The sequence below is a fragment of the Seriola aureovittata genome, chromosome 3, assembly GCF_021018895.1.
Source record: "Seriola aureovittata isolate HTS-2021-v1 ecotype China chromosome 3, ASM2101889v1, whole genome shotgun sequence".
Taxonomy (NCBI): domain Eukaryota; kingdom Metazoa; phylum Chordata; class Actinopteri; order Carangiformes; family Carangidae; genus Seriola; species Seriola aureovittata.
Genome location: NC_079366.1, coordinates 16,514,319 through 16,535,875, shown reverse-complemented (window position 1 = coordinate 16,535,875; position 21,557 = coordinate 16,514,319). Strand labels below are relative to the sequence as shown.

Here is a 21,557-nt window from a genome sequence, read left to right as displayed (position 1 = left end):
AGAAAAAAAGGAGAGTTGTCTGAGGATATAAGGAAAAAAATATTTGCTGAGCATGATCACAAAAGTTTAAGGTCTAAGGGACCATAACCAACCTCTCTAGATATGGCCACAAGAAGAAAGTTGATCCTGTATTGAACACAAGGAGAATTTGAATCTTCAGAATAGATACAAGCTGACCTCCAAGATAGAGGTGCAATAGTGTCCAACTGCACCATACAATGCTCTCTGAATGGATGTGAGCACCAAGATCCTGGAAGAACCCACTTTTGAAAGAGAAACATACAAAGGCCTGACTGGAGTTTGCAAAAATTTTGACAAGCCAGAATGCTTCTGGGAGAATGTCCTGTGGACAGATGAAACAGATTGTAGGTTTTTTCATAAGTCACAAAATCTATATCTTCACAGAAGTAAAAAGGAAGCAGCAAAACATTCTCCTCCAATGGGATATGACCAAAGCATACATCTACAACAAGCTGTAAAGTCAGTTTCCAAAAAGGTACAAGTGAGTACAGTGTGTACAATAAGCCACAGTATGCAGTCCATGTGATCAGTCAAGCTTTACAGGAAACCCACACTGACAAACGACCACAGAGCTCAGCATGCAGACTGAAGCTGCAGATTAGTGGCCTGTTGAGGTCATCGGTGCATAATGTGTGAAGAGAACACAGTTTGTATGGATTTTTTTTTTTTTTTTACTTTCAATGATGTTGCTACGATTGCAACAATTAAAGTAAAACACTGATTACAGAAGCTCTGCAGCCACCTTGTGGTTTAATACACATCAAATTTCTTTCAGATATCAGTGTCAGTGAGGTTTTATTCAGGATAAACTGTTACTCTCAATCCTCATATCTGAATCACAAACATGTGGACATTTATTTGTTTATGTATTGCCTGTTTGTTTTTGCTGTAGCACGAATGATTCTCTGATCATTCAGCGTGTTAAAATTGGAAAAGTCTGTTGGGACAAATAGGGGAGATGGTGTGATCTCTCAGCATTACTCAGTAGCCTCACTGGCTCCATTTGAGTCACTCCTGACCTCTAGTGGAGATGATAAGTAATAAACCAAAGCCAAAAATCTAACAGGACCATCTTTAGGTCTTTGGCTGTTTTCACACAACAAAAATAATGTAATTAGACCATTATGTGGCACAAATTGATTATTTAAAATTAAACAATAAGAAACCACAGGAACTATGTTTCCTGTTTAAGCTTATCTGTGCCACAATTGAAAAAAAAAGGCAATGCTTAAAACAATACAACAAAATGTCATATCTCCTAATGTGACCAGCATGTCCAAAGTTTTTACAAAATGATCATCACCCATCAGTGTATTATATAAGAGTATTTGCTGACTTTCAAATGATATTTAAAAGCACAACCTTGAACATAATTAAAGCGAGAAACAATACAATCTGCAAGTAATCATATCATGAAACACACTGTCAAGCAACAACAAGCCAAGCTACTGTCCTCTAATTCATTTGTAATGCACAATGTAAATTAATGAATTACTATGAAATATAATCCATGGGCTGATGATGACTATTCATGTCACAATCTCTTTGTTGAACTCCTGTTTAAGTAATAGTCACTGTTTTACAATGTTGAATAAGATGCTTAACATGATTAACATCAAAATGTACGTTCTAGCATCTGGCCAAGCTGAAATTTTTGTTGTCATTTGTGAGAGGACATGCTGTTGGTGTGTCCTTGAAGTTGGTCCTCATTTTAGTAGTTGTATTTCTCATACTACTCTGTTTCTTTTGGCGTAAGATGAATGACACTTTGCCATTCTGAAAATAGCTAGTGTATAATCAATGACCAGTCAATCAGACTCTCCAAGTGAAACTCACCTGACCTCTAGTGGGAAGACAATGCAATGCATCACAAATGCCATCAAAAACGTTGGACCTTACTGTCGAACAGTCCAGACTGAATCATACCGTGCTTCTGAAATTCTAAGTCACTGTGCTGGAATAACTATCCATGATGTATTATCTTCAACAGTAGTAACAGTGCTGCTCTATTCAATAGGTCTAAATCAATTCTCCTTTTAACTGTTAAAAAACAAAACAAAAACATTATCACGTTTGATTTTTACTGAAGGTTCAGTTCTTCAACTCATAATCTATCGCAGGCTCACATTTCACATTTCTTTCACAAAGGACTGAAAGAATTTGCACAAGATTTCTTTAGTTCATATTGTTTATTTCCTCTATCACCAGTTGTTAATAAATTAGTAGATAACAACAGTGCACAAAATTATATTTTCATACTAAAATTCAGCAGTTGTCCTCATCTAAGACAAGGGAAAAGATTTTATTCATATATTCCTTACACTTGACACGCAAACAAAGACACTGAAGACATGAAAAAAAACATATTCCAATGAGCATTTTTAAAATCAATTAAAAGCTACATTTTTTAATCATTTGAATTAAAAAAAATAGTCAAGGTACTGACTTTATGCCTGTAAACAATAGTAGAAACATAAATAATCTCTAAACATGAAAAATTCAAGCATTCAAAATACGCATTTAAATGCACTCAAAAAAGAGAAAATATAGTTTGTCTTTTTAGCAAGGAAACTGTTCTTGAGCATTTTTCAAATATAGGATTATTATTTTCAATAAAACTTGGATTGCCCTAAGCTGATCCACGGAACAGAATCACGGCTGATTCTTCTTTAAATGGGCCAATATTGGCTATGCTAAGCCTGATCCATTTCCAAACTTGTGGACTATTTGTTTGTTACTGGTACGCCAACTTTCAAACATGCCCCACTGCCCTTCATAAAAACACAACCACCACTCTGTGATTGAGATACCCAGAAGTGAATTGTGCACAAAATAAATAAATAAACAAATACAAGGCAGCCAACAGTTTCAGATATGACAGTCTTTGACAATGTAATAAAAATGTTATTTTGTGTCTATTTCAGCAACATTTTGCAAGTGAATCACACCTTAAAAGTGCTGATGTTGGTTGTAAAATGCCATTTGAGCATTGGATGATGCTTGAGATAAAAAAAGAGGCTGTCTAAAAACCTGTCCGACACCTCTTTCAATAAGGATTATCAACAATCTGTACAAAATATGATATGAAACCATTAAAGGGAAGCATTTTTTGTTATCAAGGCTAAGTTTTCTTAGGGCAGACCAACCCAGCTGTCAAACATATTTAAGGCCCCTGAAAACTTGGTTTTAAATCCTACACAAATCAAACAACAATAAAATGTAAAGTTAAGAAAAATAGTAAGGGTTTAAACCTCAAAAAATACTTGGCTAATCTGCTTCAGCAGTACTGTATGGTTGTTGTTTGATAATTTAATGGTTTAACAACCCTACAACTCATCAGATTTTGATTCAAATGTTGCTAAAACCTGATTGATACAGGTCTTTCCACCTGATTGGTGGAAATATGTGACATCACCTTTTTCCAACTTCCCACACACAGAAAAAAACACAAATACAGAAATCTCTCGTGATATAATCAAAACTGGTCTAAATATGGTCTTCATGTAGAAGCCCATCATTCCTAGTAAAACACTAATTTATAAAATAGGTTTTTAAGGCTTTCCAATTGCCTTACTAATTTTTTCCGTGTATAATGCAGGTATATTGAAAAACTAACAAAAATGTCAGACCAGACTCTCTTTCATATTTTATATCATAGATAGGATTCAAATCAAGATCAGGGAAAAGATCTCTTATTAAGACAACACTAAATATAACCACATTTCTCTCAGAACAGAATGTTTTCATTTTCTGCTGCATCTTCAATGGAGGTTTAAATTGAATTCAAGCATTGACTCTATTGCACAGAAGAGCAGCATCTGTTTAAACATAATTTAATCCTTCAACCATAGGCAAAGCATCAAAAATCTGCATCTAAAATAATATATGGTATCAACCATATGTCTACATAAGACTTAGCAAAAGAAATCATCTTCAAATATAAAATAAGTTATGTAAAAACTCTTTACTGAGCCTCATATTGATCTCCTTACATATGCAACTGACTTATGTGCCCAAATGTATTATATCTTCTGGACATTTTTTTACAGGCAACATTAGACATCATACATGTATCATGATTCTGTCAGTGCCTTTAAGACCAAACTCTGAGTATGGAAACATCAATATCTCAATGAGGTTCTGAAACTTTTTTGGTTCAATAAAATTTTAACAAAAGAAAATATTCTTGGCTGATTGTCAGAGTTTCTGTAGACCACTTTGATGCTTTGCTGCAGCTGACTCATTTTTCTTTTTAAAAAGATTTTTGAGCTTCAGGGATTTCTTGCTCTTTTCCTTATCCTTGGTCCTCTCATCTCCAGTCTCGATGGGCGATACAGGAGATGTAGGGGTAACCCTTGGTGGTGGAAGAGGTTTCTCCATCTCTGCTTGCAGCCTGTTCTGACGCAGATTAGGTACTGAGGCAGAGAGGCTGGTTGGGGTTGTTGGTGTGGAGTTGCAGGACTTCTCAAGGATTCCATCATATACAAGCTGGCTCAATGGACCAACAGTGAAAAGGTCTGAAGATGACTTCCATGGTGCCTGGGAGGTTACCATAAGGTCTGGCTGACCAATTCGACCTGGAGATGAACTTGATTCAGATGCTCCTATCTCCTCCCTCAGTGTTGATTGTTTATGTATTTCCATTGAAACATCAACACTTGGCATTCTTGGTATTCTCCTTCTTAGAGAACCAGCAGACAACTCATGTTCATCTCTCAGTATCTTCCTATTAGGTGATGGTTCTAAACAAAACTCTTGCTTCTCTGTAGATGACGAGGTGTCTGTAGATGCATCAAATTTCTCTCTGGGTAGTATCTTTAGGGAAGCAGTATCTGTACTATACTCCAACTCCTCTCTAGATATCCTTCTTGGTGGTTTTCTTGTGGTCTCAACCATTTTGTCCATTGCTAATGCCCTCACAGAGGAATCAAGCTGGCATTCTTCTTTATTACATGGAAGCTTTCTAGAACCTGTGTCTAGGGACATCCCTAATGAATCTCTTGTAACTCTTCTGAATACTGAGTCAAACAGATGCTCAGCATCATCTTGTACTATCTTTCTTGAGGCGCTGTCCACTGAAGCCCCCATCATACCTCTTGATATCTTCCTTGGTGCCTGTTGATCTGTTGATGCTTCTAATTCATTCCAAAGAATCTTTCTCGCATCCAGGGATAAATCACTTCTTTCTCTGTATATATTCCATGAAGTAGTGTCCATCAAATCCCCTATCATATCTCTCTCTACTTTCCTGGATGGAAATTCTGCATCCAACTCACTGGAAAGCCCCTTTCTAACTGTAACATCCATGGGAACTTCCATCCTGTCTCGTGATATCTTCCTTGATGTAGCCTCTATCAAAGACTCTTCTTTGGACTTCTTCAAAGAAGGGGATTCCAAAGAAGTATCCAGCACTTTGTCTTTTGCTATCTTCCTGCAAGCAACATCTGCAGAAGCTTCAAGCTCTTCTATAGAAATTTTACGAACTGGAGATTCAACAACAGCTTCCATTTCTTTACTCAGAGGCTTTGTAACGGAGCTCTCTGCAAGCAGCTCAGTGTCATCATGAGAGAGCTTCTCAGAGGAAGCATCAGCACTAGGACTACGCAACATTTTGCTGAGAGGAGGTGAAGTCATATAATCCTCTTGTGAGTCTCTATTAGTGAGAGAAAGGAAAGGAAGAATAAGGGGAGGAAGAAACAAGGAAGGAAAGAAGGAAGGAATTAATGGAATGTCCAAACAAATTGGCTCAATGCAGGTGTTGCTGAAACTGTGTAAAAATAAGGTGGCCATTAAAAGTTGTGGGCAAGCAGACATACTGTTTCTTTAGAGTTTTCAGGAAGAGCTCCTCTTCCTCATCAAAGCACGGGTAAGGGGCTCGGATGGGGATGAGAAGGTCGGGGTCTTGCAAGATCATTGCAGCTGGTGGCTGAGCAATGACACCAGGACGACGAGTCCGACATATGGTGGATCCTCGCGTTCGAGGAGAGCGCTTCGGTGGTGGAACTGGAACTGGAGGAAAACCAAAGATGAACCAATCAGCGAAAATGATGAATCCAAACATAAAAGGCAGTGGTGTAGTGGTAGCAATGAATATGTACCCCTAGTTTTCAACATAAAATGTCTGGTAACACCAGAGTGGTGTTATTTGATTCTAGAAGCTTGGTGATGTAGGGACTATTTGCAGTGCTAGTTGTTAAACTACTGTAGCTGGTGAGCCAAACACAGACACAACAGATTTTCAGCCACAAAACATGCATGTGAATCACATGCCATGGCCCTAACAGGCACCTGATTGAACACTGTGGACACCAAATAGACAAAAACCCACGATTCATGTTATTTACCTTGCATCTGTGGTAAGATTGGAGACGCAGACTCTTCTAAAAGATCCTCTATAGATCCATGTAAAGAGCTATGGCATGAACAAGATGTTTGGGGTCCTCGGGGCAACCCCAGGGCAATTGATTCTGTGTAAAGCTGCGCAGTGAGTTTTGCTAGGCCAGGATTCCTGATGATGGGGAAGCTGCAGACGCGCTCAATCTGCTGCCAGCGATGGAGACGCTCCCGTAGGCAGGCTGTTACTTCACACAAGGCATTCCTTTAGGCGGTACAAAGATGTTTGTCACATACATTACATATTACATATTTACTGGAACAGACACATTTGCACATACCTGCACAGGTAATTTTGTGACTCACTTTGCTTCCAGGATCTTTTGGTCAACCTGGTCTAGAGAGGAGCTGTGGGCAACATGGAGAGTCCCCAGCACAGAACTCCTCTTCTTCTTAATCCTCTCTGCCTGCAAGGAAGTATAGTTTGTGGGTCAGTCAACAGGAAGTGGGTCATTCAGTAGAGATCAGGTCTATGATCCAGTGCAAATCACTCCAAATGTCTCTCTATTATCAACACTGACCCACTCATGAAAAACTGTTAGATGCACAAAAAGGTGAAGATGAAAAGTTGCTCAATAATTTCCATGTATTAAGATTCTTCTTTTGTCTCTTTCCTCCTCATGCATTACCTCGTCCTTGGCGGTGGCAAGCTGTAGTTCTGCACTGTGCTTCTTGACGTTGTAGTATTGGACCTCTACCTCATGTGTCAGCTGCAGCCACAGCTGGAGAGCATCTGAGGCAGTCCAGCTTGCCTGCATGTCCTTCTCTGCCTGCTTCAATGCCCCACGGACCTAAATGGATGCCATCAGTCAAATGTTAGATGCTACATAAGTGATTTCAAGAATTGGTGAAAACTGGCTTTCACCTACAGTATTTACAGTACAGCAAAGACGGTGAGTCACCACAGCAAACAAGAAGTTGTTTCCTCTGGTTATTTGCATGGTACGTAGTGTTTACCTGTTCCAGCTCTTCCTCTGCATATCGGAGGCGGCTGAGCTCAGTGACAGCTCCCTGCCTCAGCTCGTGCAGACGGTGAGCCTCCTCCTGTGCTCCGATGATCTCATCCCGCATCTTCTCCTCCAGGTTCTGTTTCTCCTCTGCAACATTACGCTTCTCTTCTTGGGCTCGCTCCAGTCTGAGAATGTGAAAATGTTATTAGTGTAATTGAGACGAAGTCATATAGGTGATGTACAACAACTGACAGACAATGGAAAATTACTGAATACTCACTGTTCCTGTAGATCTATGAGACTCTGTTCTGCCCTCTGGAGACTTTCCAAATCTTTCATCATCTTGGCTATGTGGACTTTACTGGCTTTGTTTTGAGCCTGTGCAAACCAGCAGCCTCCAACTCCCATCACCACTGACACAATTAGCAGCAGATCCTTCATGTAATTATGAGGAGGACCTGTGATGGAATGGAAGGATGATTATTAATGGTTGATGTATCATAAATGAATCATAATTGATGGGATAATGGCGAATAAAAAGGGAGATCTTAAGGACACAAAGTTAGTAACATGGAGTAAGCCAAAAACACACCTTCCATATTTTCACTGACAAAATGTTTTAACTTTCTGTACATCCACCCACATGCCAGAATGTACTCTTCCTCGGGAGTGTGTATGCGTACAGTAGAAATGTTACTGATAATGTTAACAATGACTTTGTCGAAAATGTAGATTTTTTTTAAAGGGTTTTTTAAGGTTTTTTTTAAGGGTTTTTCACTGGATGCCAGTTGTTGTCCATTAAATATTGCAAAAGTCGGGGGAAACTGGGAAAGCTGGACTGTACATGTGTGTGTAAATTAAATAGGCAAACAGGAACAGATCCATTCAAGAGACATTAGAGTAGGGAGAGTGTGAGGACTTAAGGTTCTTACGTGTAGGCGGCCCAAACAGAACTGCGTCCAGAGCTTTGATGTTGAGCTTCTGTTTGTCTCTCTGGTCCTGAACCCTCAGATGGATACTCAGGAATGAAGGCTCGTTTGCTGCAATCCTATGAACAGATGTCACAGGCAGCACATGTTCAGCTCAACTGACTTGTTATTACAGTGACCTGCTTTGGCAACAGCACACAAGAGAGTCGGTCTTGGTTGACTATAGGATCCTCAGTGTTTATCCTCACCTGGGTAGTGTGTTTCCATTGACCTTAAAGTCTTTAAAGTTTCTCTCATACTGTGGCAACTCAACAAACTCCTTCAGCCAGCGAAGCACCTCGTCTTGTGTCCAATTATGTACTGAAAATTGAGACAAGGAAAGAAAAAGTCAGACAAAGTAGAGCTTGACACATTTGAAGAAAATAAAAAATAAAACAATGCATATACACACACCTTCAGATGACTTCCAGCCCCTCCAGAGCTCCTCAACTGTGATGTGTTGGTCTTCTCTGTGCAGGTTGCTGTGCTTGTTGGTCTGCTGCTGCTTCATGTCTTCAATGATGAACTGCATAATTGGAGGGATACAGGGATAAAGAATTTTTTTCAGACACAAATTTCAAAAGCCAGGTTAGAGGTCACCAGCACATAACATTAGCTGAGCACAAACTCTCAGACTCCCTGTCCAAAATAAATTGGGTGGGTGTCGCAGTATGTTATGTCCTTGGATTTCAATCTAGGAATAATGAGTGTGTGTTTTGGGACTGTATTTATTTAGACTGGATGCAGAAGCATGAGTGTGTATTGCAAACTTCAGAGATTATGTGTACATGGTTGTGTGTGTTAGTGCTGTCTTGGAATGTGTTCTTGGCTGCAAACGGAGGCTTCATATGATGGCTAGAGGAATCTTGGGGCTATGTTCTGATGAGTCCAGGCCCCTCCCCTGACATTTCTATGGCAACCGCAACCCGAGCCCCTGGATACTGTATCCCTGCACTGCATTCTGGAAGGTGAAGGCATTCCGGAATTCTGGGTTTACTATCAATGTCACATACAACTAGAGACTCGCAGACTCTCTGGGCAAAATGCTTTTCTACCCTGGATATTATTTACTCTGAAATATTAAACTGAACACAAAAAGAATACACAAATCACTAAGGCACATTTGCACATGTGCGCAAACATGTTTTATATGCATTGGATATGCCTTTACGCACGTACAGAGCCATACACAGAGATCAAATTGATTACTTGTTCACACGATTGAATAGAAAAGTTTTGATAATGCCAGTACTTCTTTGATTTTTGGCTTCTCAATTACATGTTGTTTTTTTTGTCCCACATAAAAATATGCTTGGAAACTCTAAAATATTATAGGTCTGCAAAAAAGCAGCACATACATTTGTGGTATTTAGGAATTGATTGATATACTATCTTTATTTATTTATTATTTGACAATAGAAATTCATGCAATTATCAAATTCAAATAAATTAACTTTGATAAATATTTCTTCACTCTTTTGGTTCTAGATGTTTGTGAAGAATATAAGAAGGTGGTGTAAGGAAACATTAAGAGGAGTTATACTCTTAATTATATCTATGAAGGTCACCAATGTTCCAGTATTCTTTTAGTCCAAACTAATTTTGTCACCGAGCCAAAAGCAAAAGTTATACCCTTGCTATCCTTGAAGTAGCATTTGACTCTACCACCAGCCAGGACACCTGTTGCTGCACTGCTTTACCCTTTCTGCTTCCTGCATGCAAGAACATACAAGCGCTAGGATTTACAACAGATTAGTAGATAGGTTAAATATTTGATGAAGAGCAAGTTGTACCTCTAGACTCTCCTCCACCTCAATCCCTCCATCCTGGTCATCGTCCATCATCTGATGGATGCTCCGCAGGGCCTCCAGACTGTAGCGATCTGCCTCGCTCATACATGGTGGAGACACCACCATGCAGGGGTCTATGTGTGTTAGGAAGGCAATGACATTTTATGAATCATTACTTCGCTCAACATATCCAAGGAGTACCTTTCAGTTATTCATCAATCCAGCTCAGCTGATCAGTTACACTGATTTACAAATTGAGCACTATCTTTTCTGTGTGTTCACTGCTCCTTTTAGAGCAGATACAAGGAAAGCTAATCACATCTGCTCAGCATTGAGTGAATGTGATTCTTTTGGCCCATACAGGGAATGCAGAATAGTGCACATTTAATTTATTACTTATACTGGGCATCAGATAAGTCTCATCAGATAAGTCTTTTCTGTTTGTCTATCCAAAACTTCAACATTTCCACGAAAAATAAATATGAATCAATGACCATGGTTTCTCTTAAAATACAGCCTGGACCCAAAATGATTTATTGCATGTTTATCAAAAGGTACCTCATGGGGCTTTCTGTCTATTAACACTTAAATCCCCCCTAAGTATCTGCAAAGTGCAATCATTTCGATCCACATAAACTAGACAAATATGCACAATAAAACCAACTGCACAATCAGTACGATACACTGACAAAAAAATCTCACCTCAAGATCCATTTATTAGCTTCTAAATGGGCCATGAAGTGACATTGTTTTGGCAACTGCTGTTTCCAAGGACAAGAGAACAATCTATTTGTTGCTGACATAGAAATAATATGATACATTACATTAGACCTGTGTTTTCATCAGTCATTCAAAGCATGTTTACCACCATTACCAGGAAGTGTCAGAGTTGTAACCTTCTTGTTGTCACGTCATTGCCCACTCTGCAACCAGAGCTCTTATGTACCATAGTTACTCTTGTGTAGTTATGTATTTGTAGAAGTAATAATAGGTGGTAAGTTTAGTCAGTCAAGTCATATAAATCAATCCATAAATACTTTGCGCCAAAACCAAGAACACACTGGCAGACTTTTGCAGACAATGTGTACTGAATTTACTCGGTCACACAGCAACGATGAGTCTCTGGAAAATCAGTCATCAAGGCCAAATCAACTGTTGTAATTAGGCTCTAAATTGTACAATGTGTTCCAGCCATAAGTACAGTACAGCAACACAGGTGACGCACAGCTTTCTGTCATCTGTCAGTCTAGTGAGTCAGAGCCCATTTTTGTCTCTGTGACTCTAGAGATTTGGTGCTCCAAGGAGCTCAAGGGACAGGGGGTCAAACGCCTGCCAGTTAAACCCACTATCATAGCCGGCTTCAGTTAGACTAGCCGCTCCCTGCCTACAATGTGAGGAAGAATAAAACTATGGGAAACTGGGAAAATGTGATTTGTGCAAAAAAATATTGGTATCAATCTCAGAAGTAGTAATATTTAATATATTTTTTTTTTATGTGGAGAGAAAATCCTCTTGCAACTAGCCCAATAAAAGTCAGCACTGGACCATAGGAGTATGTTAGTGCTAGATGATCCTGCAACATGGATCTACTAGGTAAGCATCAGGCGTGCCCATGAGGTTTCTATAGATGCAGAAAGAAGACACTGAAAATAAGGGGATGGAATGACCTATAATGATTGTATCTTTGTTTGCTGTCTGCTTTGGTTATATTTGCCATGAGTTTTCTTTCAATAATGATTTGATATGGCAATAAATAGTTAGAATTCTTGACAATCTGCAGTTGACAATGTCAGTATTCTGAAAAACATTCCCACAGCCAGGAGATGTAGACTGTACCACCAATGTACAGAGCAAAGAAACTGACCCCCTGGTTGATGATGAAACTTGTATTTCTTAATAGAGAAGAGACATCTCAGTTGGATGGGCTATCAAATATCTGTGGTGTATGCAAAGGTCCAGAGTGTGTGCGTGTGTGTGTGTGTGTGTGTGTGTGAGTGTGTGTGTCTGGGGGAACTCCCCATACGACCTGAGTTTAACCTTTTCCACAGGTGAGCTGAAGTTGTTGTGCTGGGCAGAAGATTGGAATGGCCGGATTTACTACGAAGACAGACTATTTAAAAAATCCCTTGACAAGGTCATGCAAGATTTAATAGCATCATAAAATGTTTTAGTTCATGTAAAGAAAGACTGCGGGTTTTGTTTCCCAAGCATCATATGCAAGATTCACAAAGACTCCAAAACAAAACAGAAAGTGTCCTGATAATTTGAGCTGTTCTTTTAGGATTCGATGCCTGTCGAATAATAGTGCTTTAACATGAGTAAGCTCACTCCATCGTTCAGTATCATCAAAATGGTCTGAATTGGCTGAAAAATAAGCTAAGTAAAACTGTTTCTAGTCAAGTCAAGTAAAAAATGAGAATAAAATAGAAAAAACTTACAAAGATCTATTTTAAGATTGTGTACCAGTCCAAACAACAATTTAAAAAAAAGAAATTGTTTTTATCAGCCCTATTCTAACTTACAAAACAGCATGACTGACTGTCATTCTTAGATGTGACATGTGCAAATTAGATTGATGTGCTGCCAGCCAATGTCCAGCGTTCCTAATTGATTCAGTCTGTGGATGCATCATTCAGCACATAGGCCTACCTGTTGGGTCAAAGCCTGCGCTCCCACCGGGGAGGGTGAAACCCTGGAGGTCCCCAGCGCCTTGCGCGGCCACAAAGACCACAGCGGGGAAAACGAGCAGCAACAGAGGGGACAGAGGCAGCATTTCAGATGGCAGATAATATTTCCGTCCAGAGTCGAGAAACTCCTCAAAACAAATGAAGAAAGACTATATACGGCACCAACAGTTTAGGGGGCACCCCTGTCAGTCTGCGCAAAGCGTTAAGCGATCTGTGTTGCTATTACGGGTACAGCCAGGAAGCGAGACGTGATACTGATGATTCACTTGAGAAATCAGGCAAGATGGATTAGTGTGCAACCTGAAATGTATAATAGCGCACGAATAAGTTTCAAAACACTTTAAAGAAACTCTGCAGTAATGATTTGTAGAGTCATCCAAACACTAAGGCTGTGCGTAAAAGTTCTCCAAAAGTGGATAATCCGAAAAAAACCGACAGATTCCGCTATGATAAATCCATATTATGTCAAATAAAAACATCAGAAGAAATGGTCCTGAGAGTGATCCATCCTTATTTGAAAAAACACACGCACAGCAGATCTCTGGACTTGAAAGGCGCAGGAAAGCAGATCAGGTTAGGTCAGAAGATGAAGGAAACCTCGGTTTATAATCCTGCTCAGGACGCATTCACCTTCTCTGTCCCTCGTGTCCAGTTGTCTGTTTTGTGTCGGCTGGTGGTCTCTTTATAAACCAGATTATCTTACTTGTCCAGTTCTCTGTTCTCTCTTCTGTCAGCCTTTTCCCCAACAGACGTCAAGCTGTGACTCTCTCTCTCTCTCTCTCTCTCTCTCTCTCTCTCTGTATCTGTCTCTGTCTCTCTCTCTCAATAGGGCCCCCAACACTTTATTATGTTTCCTAACCCAACCCCACTCCACACACTTTGCTACAGTGTTGATCCAGTGACCTCTTTTTTTTCGACTTCCATTTGTTACAGAGCTGAACAACTGCTTATAATGCTCAACAGTGAGGGTTAACACCACCCCATGAGCTAACTACATCGTTTACTATCCCCCGCATTTTCTGGCCTTACTGGTTCTGGTTTAGGGATCAATTAAAGCCCCCTAGACTTCACAATGGGAAATGTTGCTTGAGATCATGACTGTGCCAGGAATAGCACGTCATATGTCACGTCATGGCCTGGCCAGATCTTCAAGCTATGCGATGGATTTAGCAAATGTTTGTACACCTGTTTGGGTTTCTGATGATGTCCATATGTGGCTTGTGATTGCAAAGTCTTTGACACACTTGTACAGAAAGCACTGGTCAGTCTGTCTCAAAGTATTTTAGTATAAATTATTAGTATAAAGTGTGAGGGACACAAACAGACCACACAAGCCTCTCTCTCTCTCTCTCTCACACTAAAAGTAACGGAGTGTCAGATTTCATTCCAGCAATCTGGCTCCCAGTTTAAAAATAGTGAGGCAGATTTGACCTCTAGCCTGTGGAGCATGCCCAAGTGGTAAGTGTCCAATAAGGCCTCAGAAGGGCCTGTGTGAGTATACAGTATATGTGCATTTTGATTATATCTAGCCTTAGTCTTAGAACTCCTGGTCTGCTCAATGATGTTGATGATGTGTATGAAACAAAGAGACACCTAAACACATACACAAGTGACCTTGAGCTTCAGCTCATTTTTATTCTTGACCTTTCGCTGGCAGATCGATTTACGTGCTGTATGACAGAGTTTTAAACAAGACTGAAAGATGTAGGTTTCATATAGGGATAGAGCAGTGAAAAACAAAAGGCAGGATATGAGAGCAAAGACATTTAACTCTCCAAACACAAGAAAGAAAAATGCTCATAAAGCCACCAGTCTAATGACATGATGAGGTTTTGTTAGCATGCTAGCTCATAGCTGACCTTATGACAGCACTACACTGCCTCACACATGGCCTTGTTGACATTGAGTAGTACAATGGGTGACCTGACTGACCAAGACATCAAAGCAAGGCATGGATGAGAATGCAGATACAAAGAAGAAACTAACAAGGTAAGATTAAGGGTCCACATCACAGCGACCAAAAATTCAATAATTTGTCAATAATATGTGCAAATGATAAAGAATATCACAGACCTCCACAGACTTCTGCAGAGCCAGGCAGGGATCACACTACAGTGTTGATGTAATACTGACAAATCCACAAACTTGCTGTTACAGAACTTACATAAAACGTTTTCTATCAGTCAAGAGAGAGAAGCACCTGCAGTATGCTGCATCAATCCAACAACTGTCTACTGAGAGCATGGAAAGAAAATGATAGGAGAGTGGACGCAAAGGCTGATCAGACTGGTGCTCCATGCTGCTGGACTGTTGTGATGTAAATACTTTTCTACACAACAACATCTACTTTCAGGTAAGCTGAAAACACATATTCAACAACTTAAGTGATTCACATCACCATCATTAAAACTTCCAATTGTTAATAAGCAGGTCAACCTGCCGCATTTACTTACCACATATTACTTAAATGTCAATCTTGAAACATGATATACAGCATGATGCAAATGAGGGTTCTCTGTAAGTAATTTTGAGCAAGACAGGTACTGCAGGTAGTGGTTTTTAAGGCAAGTTAACTATCAATCCTGTACAAAACCATCACCTTATCACAAAAGACCCAAAGCACAAGCACAGCTCATTGTATTAAAATTAGTTCTACTGTATTTGCATCCATGTTTGACAAAACCTGAATCAACAAGGCTCAATCCCAACGAGACGTTACTGGGCAATCATATGTGAACAGCAAGGGTAGGCCTGCAAGCTACAAGGCAGAGACGGTGTTAAAGCTCTTCTTCCAACACGTAAGCGCAATCTCAAACTGACTCTTTAAGGCCCCTCCAAGTGAAAGACATCAAAGAGGCAAAAAGTCACACTAATGATTTGAACTTAAGACAGTTCATTTTGTCATTCCTTCTTTGTTCCCCGACTAAGTCTGAAAATATGGAGGAGATTAGGACCCAAAGTTCTTCCAAATTAAGAATTTTGTTTAAAGGTGTCACTACTGTGAAAAAAGAAGAGGAAATGATTATGTTCAGATTTGAGTTTAAACACTCTGGTACAAAAACAGCATACTGATTACTAAATTTAGACCTTGGTCTCCCAGAATACACTGATAGTGTAATATATTATCAAAAACACACAAACACACACACTACGCTCATCAAAAATGTAATTTTTGATATAAAGAGTAGTAAGAGACTGAACAGCTACGCCAGTAACTGCAGCAAGATGGGCGCCTGACTTCACTGTCTAAAACACAGTCTTGTTGTTTCTTTTATATTGTTTACAGCATGTAGAATTGTTAAAAGTTCTGTAATGACAATTTAGTAAGTATGCATTTGGGTTTCCAATTCCAAAACACATCAGTGGATATTAAAAAAGGTGAGGATAAAAGTAGAGAATCTGCAGTCAGACTATTGGAGACTTACTAAAAGCCGTTTCCACTTTAACCACTCCAACATGCCAACATGACAAACTCTATTTGGTAACAAAAGTGAACTTACTATGCAGTATCATACAAAAAAATGTCAAAATGTACCTCAGCAAAAGCTTATAAAATATAATATGAATAAAATAATATAATAATATTCCTTGGTCCGCAAAAACTATGTTACTCTTACAAAATGTTTCCCTTGCTCACAACAGATAAAATCAACAAGCTTTTCAGTAAAAACATGACCTTGGCAGTAAGAAAGCGTAGTGAACATAGCTCTCAAACTCACAGGTGTATAAAAACAAAATGGTTCTTTTACAAGTCTGGTTGCCTTGAGAGTCAGATGGCAGATTCATCTTCTTTTAGATGAAGAGCTTGGATGTCAAGGTCCTCTGAGTGGTGCTTATGACATGTCAACAACAATCCACAAGAGGGAGCTAAGGAGAGGAGTTAGTTATCTTAAGTCTTGTCTTTGAACTTGTCTTTTTTTTCCCCCAAATCTCTCTTGCATTCCTCATGATTCTGCAGTTGCTCTCTCACGAAGAGTTTCCAAGTCTGTGCAATTCTTCACAGGTCCATGAGCCTCTTTGGAAAATACATGCATGCATTTTCTCACTCATTCATAGCACACATACAAAACAACACACACATACACATTAGAAATATGTATAACTATGACAGCACCGACATGGTCGATGCTCCTGATGACATTCCTGAGTCACTACTGTTGTAAGCCCCCTGGCCGTCCCCGAGCCCACCCAGCGAGGATGATGGCGAAGATGAAGACGCCGGTGATGACGAAGAGGTGCTATGTGACCGCAGAATGGCCCCAGCAGCACTGCAGTGAGGTCGTGGCCCTGGCTCAGGGGTATACGTGAAGGTGAGGGCAGTGGCATAGATAATTCCATCATTGCGGACTAGCGTGACAGGGACCTGCACCGGCTGTCTCACCCAGCGCCAGCCCTCTCTGAAGGCAGAAATGTCCGGCACCACACACAGGATGCTCTCTCCACATCTTATTGGGCGGATAAATGAAACAAGGTTTGAGTATTGAAGTCATTACACACTAATATGCACTCACAAATATAAACACTCACCTGTACATAGTGTCAGCCTCCACATCTCCGAACCACACTCTTAGGTTAGGGGTGAAGTTCTGTCCAGTCAGCTCTAACATCGCCACATCTCCTCCGCCGTTTAACTTCACACACAGTCAAAAAAAAAAGAAAAAAAAAAAAGTTTTATGTCCTTAAAAATGTCCCTAGAAGCTGAGTAAACACTTAAAAGGGAAGTAGTTTGTAACCAGAATGACACTTACGTTTACTGATAAAAAGCATAACAAGCATATTTTCAACAGAATAGACTGTGCAAGTACCTGCAGACTTTCCACCACAGGAACAGGTGTGACTGGTGTGGGGACAGGGCCCATGCCCTCATAAAAGGTGTACTCTGCCTTGTCAGTGCTAATAATAGTCCAGGAAGCCCCATCGTTAATAATCTCTTTGTTAGTCTCTTTGGAGCACGGTGAGGCCTGGGAAATTTAAAAAAATTTAAAAAAATAAAATTAATTTTCACTTCCTGCTTTATGTAAACTGAGGGGAAAAACACATTTGTGCTACCAGAGTGTTAGGTAGGAACTTGCCAAAGACAGGGACAAAGATAAGACTCTCTTCTCTTGCCCTGAAGTGCTCAATAAAAAAATGTCTATTCAAACAACAGGTCCTGTGAGCAGTGTTCTAAGCAGACAGGTTAATATTCTGTTGGCTATGGGAAGAAACAGCAGTATTATCCTAGCTTGATTACATTCTCTTTGTTTCTTTTTATCAAAAATGAAAATACAATCAGTAGCTTAATAATACAATCTACATCTTAAACTACTTCATGTTTGAATTATGGGTACATTTTTAATGAATTTTGGCAACAATGGTGCCAAACAGAATTAAAATCACTTCAACGATACAATTGCCCACCTGGAACTGGATGATCCTCTCCTGTGAGAGACAGAGATACATCCTGTCTGTATCTTTCAGGTAGAAGGCGCACTTGTGGAGCTGCGAAACTGGGTCATCTGCATCCATTAATGCTGTCTGCTTGTCGACTTTGCGAATGACCTGAGGCATTGAGGCACGCGCACACATACACACACACACACACACACACACACACACACACACACACAAAGATATGTATACGTATCTAAATGCACCACTGGTATGAAAGCACACTTTCTCACATACTATTTGACAATAAACACATGCATACCAGTCTGGGCAGGGCCATGCCAGTAACAGAGCAGACCAATTTGACAGTCTGACCATAATGGATGTAGCCATCCCTCACGGCAAACTCCTCCCCTTCAGACTCTTCGTCGTCCACTAAACAAAAATCACATAACACAATAATCACTTAAGTGTCCCTACATAATCAAGGGACATATGAGATAAGATAATAATACTGTAAATTGTGTGTACTCATAGCAGGTAACCTGTTGTTCATCAATAAAAACAGGAATCACAGTAATGGGCACAGAGGATAAAAGAAAATGGGAAAAGAAAAAAAAAAAAGAACGTTAATAAAGAAAAGGTTGACTCACAGAGGTGGATGTAGAAGGCACCCCACTGTTGGGAGCTGGCATGAAAGTTTCCTCCCTCCACATGAAGATACCTGGTACTAACCGTCTGGGAACGCAGGCGGTTAAACAAAGCTACCTTAGTCCCTGAAGCTATACACACTGGAATGACAAAAAGTGAGAAAGAGTGAGTGAGGACAAAGGGAGATAGATAATACAGTGTTTCTACAGGCCAACAGAAATTAAAATATTTTTCAAATTAAAATTAAATGTCTATATGTGCTGTCCTTACATGAGATAGAATATGTGTGTATTTATACTGACACAGTCTGCAACTCACAATCTGCATTTTTCAAGGACTGTTTCTTCTTGGAGGGCTTGGAGATCACCTTGATCCTCTTGCTGAGGAAGACTCCTATGTTGGCGCTGTTTCCATATAACATTTTCACAGAGAGCATGAAGTGTTTCCTTTTATCTGAGTCACTGATATACAGTGTTTTCGCTGTGCAGAAGTGCTGACGTAGGGAAAACAAACAGGTTAGGGGATTTTGTATGAGAGTCTGTATTTGTGTTTGTCCCGTTTTCACTTCCCTCTCAACTTATTCTCAGAACAAGTTCATGAATGACATTGGTGCAATAAGAAAACAATATCCGCTACAGTATGAACATAGTTAACAGGGCTGCAGAGAAAAACAGAGGATATGGTCAAACTGCAAACTGCACAGCAGCTGTACCTTTCATGCTGTGGTTACTTTGCATGGTTCAACAGTGGTAAAGCAGAATAATGTACTAACAAGTTCTTGCTAAAATGACTGAAGTGAGAAGAGGTTTATCTACAGTGTGCACTGCTATAATCATCAGAAAGATATATATAATTCTGCAGTAAGGTGTTATTATAAATGCCTACACACCTTCCCCTCCAGATTGAGTTGCTGCATCTCCTGCTCACTGTTGCCTATGCCAATGAATGCACATGGCTGGGCCTCTTGCTCGGTGCAACCGTCCTTCTCCATATTCTCCAACTTCTTCTTCCAGCCGCTGCCCATCAGATACACACATGGTGGAGGGCAGAAAAACCTATTTGACAACAACGTCCAACGCATCAGTAAAAATTTCTCTATGAAACACACACACACAAACTCAAAATCAACTTTAATGGTCCCATACAAACCTTTTTTCATTGCCGTATGACTTTTGTGCAACTTTTGCATGCAGTATGAGCACTGTTTGATCATCTTTCTCCTTCAAGTAATTCCTCATAGCCTCCCTGAAATTGAGGGGGAGAACACAGTTTAACACTTTGACAGCACAGTACAAATTATTCTTGCATCTTCTTTAATCATGTCATTTTCCATTAGCTTTCTGCACTGATTTAAAAGTGTTGAGCTCTGTGCAATGTGAAGGGGTGCTTTATGTTCCCTCTACCTTGTCAAGCGCTGAGGCTGAGGGCGCTCACCAAACTTCCTGCAAAACAAAAACATCAGAGTGCATAGTGTTTACTTGTGGTATCAGTGCTGGGCTACTCTAGCATAGATTAAAAAAAAAATAAGCTTGACTGAAAGTGGGTGAAAAGAGACAGGCGCACAATGTCAGTGACATCTGTGAATGCAGGTGTGCTTAGGCTTTCATTCTGTATTGAGAACTCAGATAGAAAACACACATATGGAGTTTGCCGTTATAATTTAGATTTAGAATGGAGCTACTGTACAGTATACAATAATGTGACAATGTATATGATTTGTTTTAAAAGTTTCAATGGTGGAAAAACATTGTGAACTGACCATTTTATTTTCGAGCTACATATTGATGTGAGGAAAATTAAATTAAACCAATAAATGAATGTTAATCCAGGTATATTCTGCTATAACTACTTAAAGCACTTGCTATGACGTTAATGTAACAATGTTGCAGTCTGTGGAGTTTGTAATGATATTACATTGTTTCTGCACTCAACTTACTGAAACAGAAATTAAATAGACACAAAAGAAGTAGTTAAGCTCAAATGCAAAACTGTTGAATGACAAAAAGTTTCTAAAATAGTTTGAAACTGATTTAATATCGCACGACAGCTCAACAAATGGCAGAGAAACCAGGCGACACTACGAAGAATAGTTTAGCACAACAGACCCCACATCAAGCCTCAAAGTACCACAGTGTGGGGTAGGTTTACTGAGGCTAAGGCGGCAGTGTTGACACGCAGAGTCATCACTCGGAAACACCACAAACTGGCAACGGTTTACCATAAGAAAATAAAACTTTTTAAATAAAATTATGCCTTGACCACTTACCCCGTAACAACGGGCGCCATCTTCCGATTAACTCTCCCCCCCGAAGAAAAGTCCCAACAATCGCGAGATCCCTCCCACAGCCCCCCTCACCAAAGCCAACGGCACAACAGAAGAACCAGACTGGAAGGGAAAAGAAGGGAGAAAAAGAGGGGGAGGTGTGACGGGGCAAAGGGGTGAGAAGAATGAGAGAGAGAGAGGGAGGGAGGGAGGGAGGGAGGGGCGACGGGCAGAGGGCAGACGCCAAAACAACAGGCGTGGGAAAGTTACAAAGCCGCGCGAGAGCGGAAAAACTCTCACAATAGACATGAATAAAGGTGGACCAATTATATCGCGAGATGAAGAGGCACCCTTACAACTTGCTTTTTTTTCACAAGTCAGTTACACTGTAACTCGATTCCCACGCCTTATTGAGCAATAAAGCAAACTACACCTCCCTACGTTGAAGAGACAGAAAGTGCAGC

The 21,557-nt window shown here is 40.0% G+C and overlaps 2 protein-coding genes across 2 annotated transcripts; both read right to left on the bottom strand.

Moving 5' to 3' along the window:
• Positions 1–2,191: 2,191 nt before the first annotated feature.
• On the bottom strand, positions 2,192–14,043 carry stim2a (tromal interaction molecule 2a). Its single transcript, XM_056373055.1, has 12 exons — positions 12,772–14,043; positions 10,126–10,256; positions 8,747–8,858; positions 8,542–8,653; positions 8,297–8,412; positions 7,645–7,822; positions 7,372–7,549; positions 7,044–7,205; positions 6,721–6,821; positions 6,366–6,619; positions 5,838–6,030; positions 2,192–5,674 (listed from the first exon to the last, which is right to left on the bottom strand). The coding sequence occupies exons 1-12, from the start codon at positions 12,893–12,895 to the stop codon at positions 4,219–4,221; spliced, it is 3,117 nt and encodes a 1,038-aa protein (XP_056229030.1). The 5' UTR covers positions 12,896–14,043; the 3' UTR covers positions 2,192–4,218.
• A 372-nt stretch (positions 14,044–14,415) lies between these two features.
• LOC130165319 (recombining binding protein suppressor of hairless-like) lies at positions 14,416–21,291 on the bottom strand. Its single transcript, XM_056370495.1, has 11 exons — positions 21,097–21,291; positions 20,234–20,272; positions 19,980–20,075; positions 19,720–19,885; positions 19,149–19,323; positions 18,833–18,970; positions 18,502–18,614; positions 18,210–18,350; positions 17,615–17,770; positions 17,337–17,440; positions 14,416–17,254 (listed from the first exon to the last, which is right to left on the bottom strand). Exons 1-11 carry the CDS (start codon positions 21,114–21,116, stop codon positions 16,912–16,914), a joined length of 1,491 nt encoding a protein of 496 aa, XP_056226470.1. The 5' UTR covers positions 21,117–21,291; the 3' UTR covers positions 14,416–16,911.
• Positions 21,292–21,557: the final 266 nt, after the last annotated feature.

Coding starts and splice junctions, on each gene's coding strand:
- stim2a (XM_056373055.1), bottom strand. CDS start 12,895: ATGCTGCCTCTGTCCCCTCTGTTGCTGCTCGTTTTCCCCGCTGTGGTC. Junction 6,822..7,043: donor TTGCCACCGCCAAGGACGAG/GTAATGCATGAG, acceptor ACTTCCTTGCAG/GCAGAGAGGATTAAGAAGAA. Junction 6,620..6,720: donor CAAAAGATCCTGGAAGCAAA/GTGAGTCACAAA, acceptor TACCGCCTAAAG/GAATGCCTTGTGTGAAGTAA.
- LOC130165319 (XM_056370495.1), bottom strand. CDS start 21,116: ATGGCGCCCGTTGTTACGGG. Junction 19,324..19,719: donor AACTCAATCTGGAGGGGAAG/GTGTGTAGGCAT, acceptor TCCCTACGTCAG/CACTTCTGCACAGCGAAAAC. Junction 18,351..18,501: donor GCATGGCCCTGCCCAGACTG/GTATGCATGTGT, acceptor TCAATGCCTCAG/GTCATTCGCAAAGTCGACAA.